Source organism: Strigops habroptila, chromosome Z (assembly GCF_004027225.2).
Source record: "Strigops habroptila isolate Jane chromosome Z, bStrHab1.2.pri, whole genome shotgun sequence".
NCBI classification, from domain to species: Eukaryota; Metazoa; Chordata; class Aves; order Psittaciformes; family Psittacidae; genus Strigops; species Strigops habroptila.
Window position 1 is genome coordinate 65,569,452 of NC_044302.2, and position 12,937 is coordinate 65,582,388.

The following is a 12,937-nucleotide window of genomic DNA, read 5'->3' on the forward strand; positions in this document are numbered from 1 at the left end:
CAGTGGTGCCAGTGGTTTTGTCTTTTTTTTTTTTTTTGTTATCTGCCTGTAGTAACCCAAGAAGCTATTTTAACTCATGCAGGGTAGTGTAGGATATCAGCCCAACAGGGGACTAGCAGACAGTTTAAATACTTGCATAAAGGCCTCTTAAGAGTTGGAATTTTAGGTTTTAGGTATTCTAGGTTGGAATTTTAGGAGTAAGGTTCAGAGGTCTTGTGCTTCTCTCTCTCCTAAATATTTCATAAAGTGATCTTTGTGAGAGCTTCAAAACTTTGTGCAAAACTGAAAGTGATCCAATCTTTCACTTCACTGCAGTGTGCCGTATGTGGGTAAAACCTTGCTCTTATTTCTTGTGAGCGACACATAGTAGGTGAAATTCCACTTTCTGATGACAAAAAAACCCAAAAACCAAACCAAGGCAAAACAAATAATATCACCCCCCCCCAAAAAAAAAAAAAAAAGACAACCACAAAACAATTAAAAAAAGCTTTTGTTTAGAGGGTATATTTGGCAGAGAAAGAGCCCCCATCTTAGTCTGCAGGACAGATGTGAGAGCAGATCTGCAACTGTCCTCATGGTGATTGCTCCTCCAGCCTCAGTGTGATAGAGATCTGTCAGTGCTGACCAAATAGTGAAATTTTGGGCAAGAGAGATGGAGGATTAGAAGATGTGCTCACTATTGCAGTATCTTATGGAGAAACAAAATAAACCACCCCACCCCTCAAAAAACTCTAGTACACAGTTTTGCTGCTTGGAATACAAGTTCAGGTTTCAGGTCTTGGATGGACATACCCTTTCCAGATATGGGTGCTTTAGTTTGAGTAGATCAGTTTACAACCAATAGCCTCTGCAAGGCTTTCTTGCCCCTAAATGCTGAGATCAGAAATCTGTTTTTAAGATGCTTAATACTTCGTAAATCTGGAGGAACACAAGAAGGAAAAGGAGCAGCAGTTTTCTGTAGTAGTATCAATGAACTACTAGTAGTAGTATCGATGAACCTGTCTTCACCTGTGGATAACGAGGGGCCAACAGGGATCAGAATTAAAGACTCTGATCTCACCTCCTTCATGTTCGGTACAGAGCAGTACATAAACATACGCAGTGTTCTAGTCTGTGTCAGCATTTCATTCTGTCAGAATGTTTTGGGGTACTAGGTTGGCTGCACTGACATTTAACGCAGGGAAGAAAGCTCTGATAATACCAATATATTCTGTTTCAAGCTTTTCAGACCAAAACATTTTCATTTTTGCTCTGAAACATCACCTCCAGTGTACTGTGTATAATGTAATGATATTTTTAACATTTTAAAGTTTGAAATACAGTTGAAGTGATTTTGTTACAATGGGATGATGATGATAGTAAACCTGATGAGTTTTCTTCATTTCTCTGTTCTTGGTATTTCCTTCTGTCAAGGACTTCAGCACTTCGGAAATTTGTTGCAATTCTGAAAGTGAAGGATCAGACTTCAGCTACATGTGGAATACTTTGCCGTACCTGTTTATAATGGTTTGTGTTCCAGGTCTGCACAGGGATAGCAGAACTCTGCTTCTTTGGCTCTTTTAGTGCTTTATATACAGTCCAGAACCAGATTTGAACCTGATCTGCCTTCCTTTCACAATCCATTTAGGATCTAAGTCATTAAGGACTGGAGAATCAAGGGACCCTTACAATATATCCACCAATTCATCGACACAACAGTATTTTGTTTTCCATTCTGCCCACTGGGAGAAGTGTACTTTGCAGCCAGATGTCTAGATGACTCTTTACGAGATGAGAAACTGTTAGGAAGGCTTCTCTTGGGGTCCTTCCCTGCTCATATTCAGCCACATTTAAGTTTCAGTTGTAGTTTCAGAGCTTAGTTGGATATGTCAGTTTGATGATCACATATATATATTTTTAATGTATTTTTTAACAGGCAACCTAAGCATTTGTATTTTCTTACAGAGTTTACGAGGAGACAGTGCAGATGTAGATGAATTCATTCAGTAATTATGTCCTAAATTAACTTGATATTGCCTTGGACTATAAAGCTACATGTGGAAGAAATGTTTTCCAAGGACAAGCTTAGAAAGTTTGGCTCTTTTTTCATATTATCTCTGAAATCCACACATTTTGTCAACTTTAAACAGAAACTAAGACTTAATAAATATAAAATTAATGTAAATATGCAGATGCTTTGGTTTTCTGGGGTTCTGCTGTGATATTGTGGGATTGTTACTTCCAGGAGTTATTTCATCCTGGAATAAACATGATACGGTACTATTAAAATGTTTTAATATAGCCATTGAATGTTATCAGTGATGAGGATTACTTCTGAAGAGAGTAAGTCTCCTCTGCCCACACCAGCTATTCTCAACACTTTCGGCTAGGCAGTTCCTCAGGAATGTTTCTCTATTTCTTTTTAAAGAAATCAGGTCCTCCGGGTCAAAAAGGAGATTACAAAGATTTCCCAAGAATAAAACAGTTAAATTGCCATCAGTCTGTAAGGTAGTTAGCTCTGCACTCTGGTGTTTCTGTGTTTGCATTGCTTTTCCTCTGAGAATGCCTCTAAGACTTGGTAGTTATAAGTATAAAAAACAATTTAACAAGAACATCCATAATGATAAGTTTTGTTGTGCTGTATTTCCATGGTTTAACCCTTCTTCAAGTGGTCCAAGGATTTGGAAGGTCCAAGTAAATTCCCATTAAGGGAAAAGAGGGCAATAAAATTTTTAATAATGCTGGTGTTACCTTACTGTGAGGGGCACTGGCAGTTAGTGAATATGAATTAAATTCCATTTAAAAGATTTGGGCTCCTTTTATTTCATTGACAGTTACAAACTAAAGCTGTAGATTTCACCATTTTAATTAATTATTATTATTAATAATAATTATTATCTGAAAACTGATGGTGCCTGACAGACATGGCGTTCAAATTACCACGCTTAATTCTAAGGGCTTAATTCTCTCTCCTCAGCCCAAGATCTCAGAAGGAGTACAGCTGTCAAGCATTACGAAGCCTCAGGCTGTTCCCCCTTTGCCTGGGAGGTGGAGCATGCATATCCCTCCAGTCTATTCTGTGGGTGGCTAATGCTGCTAAACTATAGGACCTCCAGGACTGCAATTATGTCATCTCCTAAATTTGTTGTTTCCGATGCCCTCAGAGGAGTCAGGTGGAGTTTATCTTCAGTAAATAAATAAATAAATAAATAAAAAAAATCCTCAAACTAGTACAAGTCGCTGAGAAATGGGTGATACTGAGATCTGTGTAGCGCAAACCTGGATGTTTATTTTCCCTAAAATATGACCTTTCTATTTATGCAGTTCTGTGTGGTGGTAAAATACAGTTACCTGCTTGAGCTGTGTCTTTTCAGTAGTGTGTGCTTGTGTACACACACACACAGAGCAGTAGGTTTCTAATTCACTCTGAAGACAGCAAGGTCTGTAACCTTTGTAGAATACTCTGGTATAGTGAATATACACTTAACTGGTCTCTCAGGATTTAAGGAGCAAGAGTAGCATGACTTCACATAGTTAGCACATCAACCCTGTTTGAGGCTACTGATAAGTCTGGGAAATGTCCAAGAAGTGACTTATTAAGCCCCTTTGTCTCAAGGAAGCATGCCATCACTTGCACTGGTGCTAACCCTGACACTAGATTTCAGTGTCTTATATAAATAATAATAATTCAAAAAGGCTACAACAGTAGTCTGATGCTAAGGGACATTCAATGTGCTACAGGCTGTTAAACTGAGAATAAACTCTAGTTAATGTAGACAAAAATTATGCAATAGAATAGAATGGGCTATTTCAGTTGGAAGGGACCTGCGACAGTCATCTAGTCCAACTGCCTGACCATACCAGGGCCCACCAAAAGGTAAAGCCTATTACTGAGGGCATTGTCCAAATGCCTCTTAGAAACTGACAGGCTTGAGGCATCAGCCACCTCTGTAGGAAGCCTGTTCCAGTGTTTACCTCCCTCTTAGTAAGGAAAGGTTTCCCAGTGTCCAGTCTAAATCTCCCGAGGTGCAGCACATCCTGTTGCTGTATCACAGTGAGAAGACATGAGCACCCCCCTCTCCACTTCCCCTCCTCAGGAAGCTGTAGGGAGCAATGAGCTCACCCCTCAGCCTCTTTTCCTCCAAACCAGACAAGCGCGGAGCCCTCGGCCGCTCCTCACAGAACATGCCCTCCAGCCCTTCCACCAGCTTTGTTGCCTTCCTCTCGGTGCATTCAGGGACCTTCACATCCTTCTTAAGCTGTAGGCCCAGAGCTGCACACAGGGCTCAAGGTGAGGCTGTACAACGCTGAATACAGCAGGATAATCACCTCCTTTGACCAGCTGGTTCTGCTGTGTTTGATGCACCCCAGGGTGCAGTTTGCTCTCTTGGCTGCCAGGGCACAACACTGACTCACACTGAGCTCAGTGTTAACCAGCACCTCCAAAGCCCTTTCTGCAGGGCTGCCCTCCAGCCCCTCCTCTCCCAGTTTGTACTTTTCTCTGGTGTTACTTTGTCCTGTGTGCAAAATACAGCATTTTGATTTGTTAAATTTCATCCCATTAATCACTGTCCAATGCTCTAGTCTATTCAGATCCCTCTGCAAAGCCTATTGTCCCTCAAGAGGGTCAACAGTACCTCCCAGTTTAGTATCACCAGCAAACCTGCTAATGGTGCATCAAACTCAAGCCTCCAGATCACTGACAAATATATCGAACAGAACTGGGCTTAGAATTGAGCACTGAGGAACACTGCTGGTGACCAGTTGCCAGTCAGATGTAGCCCCATTCACTACAAACTTTTGAGACCTGTCCTTCATCCAGTTCTTCAGCCAGTACACTGTGAACCTGCTCATCCCACAGCTGGGCAATTTGTCCAGGAGGATTCTGTGAGGGACAGCATCAAAGCCTTGCTAAAATCCAAAAAACTACATCCATTGCCTGCCCTTCATCGATTTGGCAAGTGACCTTATCATAGAAGAGTATCAAATTAGTTAAACAGGAGTTTTCCTTTGTGAACCCCTATTGTCTTTGCCTGATGATGGTATTATTCTTTAAATTACTTTCAATAGGACCCATTATGATCTTCATAATTTTTCCAGGAACTGAGGTTAGACCAACGGTCTGTTGTTTGCTGGATCTTCCCTCATGCACTTTTGGTAGGGTGGAATAACACTGGTTAGCTTCCAGTCAGTAGGGACTCCCCAGAAGGCTCAGGGTCCTGCAGCTCTTTGAGGTGTCCGGAGATTTCCCCAAATGCGTTCATGCGTTCATGCGTTCATGCGTTCATAGGCATGCATGTGGAGATGTGAGAACAGGCTCATCCATAGTACAGAGTTGCACCACTTCAGCTGGAGTTGTCTTTCAATGAGAAGGCAGCATGAAAATTATTACAGTAGTACTAATATACTTTAATTAATCTTAGTCAAATCAAACCCTATTTAATTTATAATAAACCAACTCGTTTAACTGAATGTTTTGGTATTTCACTTAAAATAAAGATAAGTAATTCTTCCCGAAATGAAGATATTGATGGATCAATGGGATGCATAGACTGGGATTAATATTTTAGAATACTGTGGGGTTTTAAAAGATTAGAGTTTTTGAGTGTTGCTCTATCCTTTCTGGTGATGTCATTGAGATTATTTGCAAAACCAGGCCTGTTTTCTGAGGTCACTTTGAGTTTCAACTTGAAATAGCAGTAAGCTGAATTATTCCGTTTTTGCTCATCATTAAGGAACTTTTAACTAAATTACTATGTATCTTGAAAGATTTGCAGTTGTCATGGTTTAACCCCAGTTAGCAACTAAACCCCATACAGCCACTTGGTCACTCGCCTTGCAATAGGATGGGGGAGAGAATCAGAAGGGTAAAAATGAGGAAACTCATGAGTTGAGATAAAGACAGTTTAATAGGGAAAGCAAAACTGTGCATGCAAACAAAGCAAACCAAGGAGTTCATTCACCACTTCCCATGGTCAGGCAGGTGTTCAGCTGTCTCCAGGAAAGCAGGGCTGCATCAAGTGTAACAGTTACTTGGGAAGACAAACACCATCACTCCAAATGTCCTCCCCTTTCTCCTTCTCCCAGCTTTATACGCTGAGCATGATGCCATGTGGTGTGGGATATCCCTCTGGTCAGCTGGGGTCAGCTGTCTTGGCTGTGTCTCCTCCCAGCTCCTTCTGCACCCCCAGCATCCTCACTGGTGGGGTGGCGTGAGGAGCAGAAAAGGCCTGTGTAAGCACTGCTCAGCAATAACTAAAACATCCCTGTGTTATCAACACTGTTTGCAGCACAAATGCAAAACATAGTCCACACCAGCTGCTTTGAAGAACGTTAACTCTTATCCCAGCCAAAACTAGCACAGCAGTGCAACATAAAGTCAAATTCAAAATGAGGTGGAGAGAAATTCTCCCTAAAGATAAGGAGGCTGAGTGTTTGTTTAGAGGTATGTGAAACTGAAGTTTCAGATTATGAACATTTAGGTACTAATGACTCAGGAAATGAAAATTTCTTCGTCAAATTGTGAAGGCTGTCTAATTTGAATATTTACATTTCTACTGTTTACTGATGGGATGAACAAGAAGTATTTTTATTGTACTGTTGTGAATTTTGCAATTTTGCATGAACTGATTTTGTACTTTGACCTAGACATTGTCCTATGACGTTACTGTTTCCATTTTTCTTTCTTCTACTTCTTTCTTGCCCACATTTGGCAGAAAGAGAAGTCTGTTCCTGTTGTATAGTCTGATGCTGTGAAAATCCTTTTTATAATTTAATTATATAAATAACCGAATCTAGTGCATTTTACAGTACATTTCCTTAAGCAAACTAGGTGGAATGCTTTTTAATAACCGTATAGCCATTTGATGATTTTTATACTTGCCATTTGAAGACAGTTTGGATGTAGATTGATATAGAATTACTTAAAGTACTGCATATAAATTAAACATTAAAAAGGTAGATACAGCCAGACTAAGCAGCTCAATTATAATCTTTGGTTATGCAGTTACTGCCTCAAGGACACTCCATCCATTTCATATCATATGTCCTTCTTTTGCAAGGTGATCAGTGGGTTCAAGTAACATTTCAGCACACAGGAAATTGCATAATTTATAGACTTTGAGAAATGAAAAACAGAAAACTGGTTTTCGTAAATTAAATCTCCCTCTCTTTTTTTCTTTTCTCCCCTTACAGATTGGAACACTGAAAGATTACTACCACTTCTACCATAGTAAAACAATTAAAAGGTCAGTTCTCTCAAGTAGAGGTACCCACAGCTTCATTTCAATGGAACCAAAGGTAAGAAAATCCACATGTGTTGGAGGCAAAAGCCTTTGCATTTTTTATATGAAATATCATACCAGAGGACATTCACCTGAATGGCATATAGCATTACAAGAACTGACACACTATCTGTTCGCTAGGGTTCTGCTTCTCATTAAAACAAAGCAAAGACAATACCATGCTGTTCAGTTTGTACTATTCTTGGAACATAAGGTCCAGCATTATTCATGGAGGAGTACAAGAATTTTGTTAATGCAGTAATCACTGTGCTGTGCTTCTCTGCAAAACCACGTGTAACACTCATGTCTGCAGATCTCCTTCTGTAAATCAACCAACTTTCAGAATGAAGATGAGCTATGTGGCATGGTACAATGTTCAGAGGAAAGTTTCTCTTGCCTTTTTCTGGTCTTCCTCTGGAATTGATATAAGAGAGATTACAATTAGAATGCTTTTTTCTGTGGTCTTTTTGATACTTCCTACTGATCATCATTTTAAGAACTGTTTGAAAAATGCTGTCATATCTTTGGAGTATATACTATAATAGGTAATGTCAACATAATTGTCGTGGTTTGAGCCCAGCCGGTAACTCAGAACCACACAGCCGCTCGCTCACTTCCCCCCCCGCCTTCTTCCTCCCCCCGCTCCCAGAGGGATGGGGAGGAGAATGGGAAGAATGTAACTCCCACGGGTTGAGATAAGAGCAGTCCCGCAACTAAGGTATAACACAGAACCACTACTGCTACCACCAATGATAATAACGATTAGTGAAATAACAAGGGGAGAGGATACAATTGCTCACCACCCGCCGACCGATACCCAGCCCGACCCGAGCAGTGATCTGGGCCTTCCGGGTAACTCCCCCCGGTTTATATACTGGGCATGACGTGCTGTGGTATGGAATACCCCTTTGGCTAGTTTGGGTCAGGTGTCCTGTCTCTGCTTCCTCCCGGCTTCCCCTCCTCCCTGGCAAAGCATGAGACTGAGAAAGTCCTTGGTTGGAATAAACATTACTTAGCAACAACTAAAAACATCGGTGTTATCAGCGTTGTTCCCAGGCTGAAAGTTAAAAAACACAGCACTGCACCAGCTACTAAGCAGGAGAAAAATGACTGCTATAGCTGAACCCAGGACAATAATTTAATTACTGATTTATAGTTAAGTATAGTATTGTCTTGTATCTGTACCCAAGACACACTTTTGTTTAATTACAGTGGTTAGAAGCTTTATCACTGACTGTAGAATTGGATTGCCTCTAGTTTTCTTTTAGAAAGGATGTTTGGAGAAGATCCCATTAGCTTTTTCATGCTGTTTATGCAACCCAGTTTTGCCAACAAGCCCCCAAGTCCCTGGTGTTTTTCAGTGGTGATAACTGAGTCAAGCTTTTTTTAAGTCCTTGGATGATGGTCGCTCTCTGTGAAGGATTTGACAGGTTTTACTTGAAAAATATTTTATGAGAAGTAAAAGTTATCAGTAAAAGACAGTTCGAATACTGTAGATGCATGGTCTACAAGTTGGGCATCACGTAGGAATACTTTTGCAGTCTGGAAAGCTGTATTTAGGGCTGAAGTTCCTCTTGAGGATAGGACAAGACTAGGGAAGTGCCCACAAAGCATGTTCGCCCCTGTGTTGATAGGGCTGAACTGCTTAACCTTTTAAGAGCACCAGCAGCTCTGCTGAGCAGTATATTTTGGAGATTAGTATGAAAGTGATCAGGGCCCAAATCTCTGTTCCCATGAGTGCGAAGACCCTCCATTCTAACCACAAGCACTGCACTTAGAATAGCTGATACTGCAAAAGGAAGGGGAAGTGTTCAGTCCACATCAGTCTGCATGTTTTTTGGAATGCACAGAGGTAGAGTGATTTACACACAAATATGCCAGTTCACATGCATGTACTTTGGTGTTACACCCAGCTTCCAGACACCCCTTCTGCACCTCTGGCAGCCAGCCCAGACTACTTTGGCCAGAATTGTGAGAGACTCTAGGGCAGAGCACAGCAGAAAATCAGAGCTGTCATTTATTTTCCAGCGCTTCCCATGTTACGCCATTTAGGTCTTGTCCCCAGTCTGTGCTGCTGGTGGTACAGAATTTCTGAATCATTGTTAAATATCATCTAAATATTGAGAAGCTCTGGTGAGGATTGTGCAGTGTACTCAATCCTGTTAATGATTCTATACCCAAAGAGAAACTGACAGTCTCTAGATCTGGCAAAAGTGATTGACTTTGTGGCTACTCTGCTGAACTTGAGCTTGGGATTTCTTGTGTGGCTGCAGACATGTCAATATATGGACAAGTATTTGTAGAATACAGGCCAGTTTGTCCTCAGTGTGCATAACATTTAATGATTATTAAAGCAGACAGGAAATTTAATTATATTATATAAGCTGGACCTTTTTTTTTTAAAAAAAAGGTTTCATTTAAATAAGGCACATTGCATGGCTTTGAGAATTTTAAAGGTCCAGTACTATATCTATTACATTTATGAGTGTGACTGTATCTAATGCCAGTATTTGCAGCAGATTAGACGTGCATTTGTGAACAGAGGAACACTAAGATTTGTTTACTTTCCAAATCGTTTAATGGTAGTTTACTTAACGCTTAAAATCCTCTCTGTGTAACATGCACACACAATTAACTTGCTCTGGGCTTGCTTCAGATGTGCATCACTAATTTGCCTCTTTATGAAATTTTAAATCATGGAATTTTTACTGGGTGGTAATTCATTATGTAAATAATCTGCATATAATGGAAGAATCATTATGAAATCTGGTATTTCTAAACTACTTGTGTGGATAGTGTTTGATTTCACTGTGTGAGTGCACAGGGAAAGCTATATAGGTAATATAAAATCTTGCTGTTGTGGATTTCAGTTAATGAATTGCTTTGAAGATCTTTGATTTTTTTCTTCTGGAAGAGCCTCTTGTCATTGTTATAAACAATATGAATAGATCAAACAGGGAATATAAACTGAAGACATATGGATTACACATTTTGACAATTTTCTCAGTATTAACCAAACATTACTCTGTATTTAGATGAAAAGATAAAGGATATACAGTGTAACACAATTTTGTCCATTATCATCCACATCCTTGCCTACCAGTGCTACATGTTATTCTTTTAGAGAGGAAATGTATTACATAGTTAGAGGAAGATAAGCCAAATGGCATTAATGTCCCTAACATAGATTTTCTTGTAGAAAATTCAAAACATAGCTTTATCCACGACTTCTTTTCTAGGCCTGTACATGCTGTTTCGTTTGTATTGATAGAAAAACAAAGAAGTAAGAGAAGTTTGTGGATTCTAAGCAGAGATTAGTACTGTGCATCAAAGCTAAGAGTTGAATGAAATCTGTTACAGGGGTTTCTGGTCTCTTCAGCTGATGTCCTGCTTGTGGTTGGCCTTTGGCAGGGGTTGATGAAAGCACTGAATCATGAATTGAGAGCCTTTTTTAGATCCATAGAGTTTCCTCAACAAAGTAATTTTAGTGACACTGCAATGCATAAAACAATGGGAGCAGGAGCCAAGAGGGAGAAGATGGACAGAATCAGTCCATAGGTGGAAAATATCATGAAGCTCTAATTCAACTATTAAGTAGGTGCTCTGTTGAAATTAGACTATTACAGTATTTCCAGGGGTGGGAATAAAGAGCTATGGTGCACTTCCGAGTTTGCTGCAGTGTGAAATGAAAGGTTACGAAGTAGAAGAATCTGTGAAAAGTGATTGCAACCTCAGTCTGTAAGTCAGACTTTACATCAGTACAAAGCATAAGGAAAATCGGGTGGAGCTTTTCTAGCACTGAAGAGATTGCAGTTCCAATGAAATATCAGTGTTGAAGCGCCTACACGTGACAATAATACATAGACATTAAATGGACAGTATAAATGAGAAAGCTGTCATTTTATACTGAACTGTTACATGACATGAGGAGTTTGTAGTGAAGGGCTGTGATAATGAAATTTGTGACTCATGGTGAAAAATATCCCACAGAATCAAGTAGCATAAATGGCAAAGCAATAATCCTAGAAGAACAAAGTTCTTAAGGTAATAAAATGGATCTTTAATGTTGATGATATATATTCAAATTGATGTACATACAAACTACAGGTTGTTCCATTTTGTTTATGACGTCCCCAGTGCTTTGCATCACAGTGGAAATCTGAAAAAGACACGTGGCCCACAGCAGTGCTCAAAAATGTAAAATTAATAATTCATGTTCCTCTAAAGTGTCACATTTACTCATAGGGAAAACATTTGCAGCATTAGTGTTTGTTTATCAATTTCAGCTAAGATGACATCTCATCTTTTTAAAATTTTAATTATTTTCAGGTAGGTTTATTTGAGGTTTGAACTCCTGATTCACTTACTTTTAAGAAATTGAGAGATTTCCAGTCTCCCTTCCACTGAAATAAGAAGTAAAGCTACCAGATTTTAGCAAGATACCCTGCTTGGGCAGGAGTTTGCTCAAGTCTTTGTCACATCTGCTCCAGAATCAGAATACCTAAGGAAACATTACTCCAGACATTTATATCTTCCCCGGTCTGACCTAACCACACACGGGGTAGATCTGTATGACCTGGTGTTAAAAAAATGATAGTACCATGGTAGGAGGAGGAAGGGGGTGAATTCTTATCTTTTCTATAACAAGGTGAATGGAACTGGTGGTACCAGCATGTCAAATGCTGTAAGCATATCTTTGATGAGACACCACCAGATGATCTGGGCTTTCTTCTAGGGAAAGTAATGCCAGGATTCTGTCCTTACTAGTACAACGTTTTGGATGTTCATGAGAGGGCAGAGGGGAGCAGAATTGTAGCATCATAAGTACAATTTCATCATGTTGCTATGTAGTAACACCAATTCATATTGCCAAATAATATCATGGGTTGATATGGGAGATAGTTGTCAAAGAAGTAGGGGAAAAGATGCATTTCACCACAAGGTGATGGTCTTGCTTTGGCAAAGAGTATGCCACAACTTTTGGAACGTGCCTTTGGCAAACAATACATTCTATCGCTCTGGATCCAACTGTTCATTGCAAATAGAGACGAGGGTTAAAGTTTTCAGTGCTAAAAATATAATCATCAAGTTCTGTTTTCCAATTATTATGAATTTAAATGTTCCACAATTGCAGTATGAGGTTGAGTAAGGAGAGAATGAAAGTTTGAACAATTTGGATTTAATGTAGGGGGCACAAAATTCAGCAGGAATAAAGAATGTTATTACAATACTAAACCCCTGGGCTTCCAGAGGGCAGCATCATGGACTTTGAACTGAGAGAAATTCAAATGAGAGTGTTTTTTTGGATAAGGTTGTGTTTCATTATGGCAATAGTAATTGTTAAGTTGTTAAACCTCATTAGTGAACAAAATGATTTTGTTAGCCAAATAGAATAACAGAACAGTTAAACACTGGGAGCAGGTGAGTTGCTGATGTCTGCCTGGGTAGCCGTAATCTGTACAAGCACTCAGAGGACAAAGAATCAATACTGCTCTACTTGGTTGCAAAATAATAGGAACTGTCATGCTGTTTTCCATGTTCAGAGTTTGACTGGAGGTTTAAGTTAGTTATTAAATAGTACAGTATTTACCACTGTGGATTATTTCTTTAATTGCCTCAAAAAGCTTTTACATTAGCAATCCTTCCATCTTTACCTTAGTCAACAACAAGAAACA

At 39.6% G+C, this 12,937-nt stretch overlaps 1 protein-coding gene across 2 annotated transcripts in view; it reads left to right on the forward strand.

The window, feature by feature from the left end:
• Positions 1 to 12,937, forward strand: part of PCSK5 (proprotein convertase subtilisin/kexin type 5) — a 253,347-nt gene that overhangs the window by 21,445 nt on the left and 218,965 nt on the right. For both annotated transcript variants that reach the window (XM_030469899.1, XM_030469898.1), the window contains exon 2: positions 7,174 to 7,278. In XM_030469899.1, coding sequence (XP_030325759.1) covers positions 7,174 to 7,278 — 105 coding nt within the window. The remainder of the gene's footprint in view (positions 1 to 7,173; positions 7,279 to 12,937) is intronic.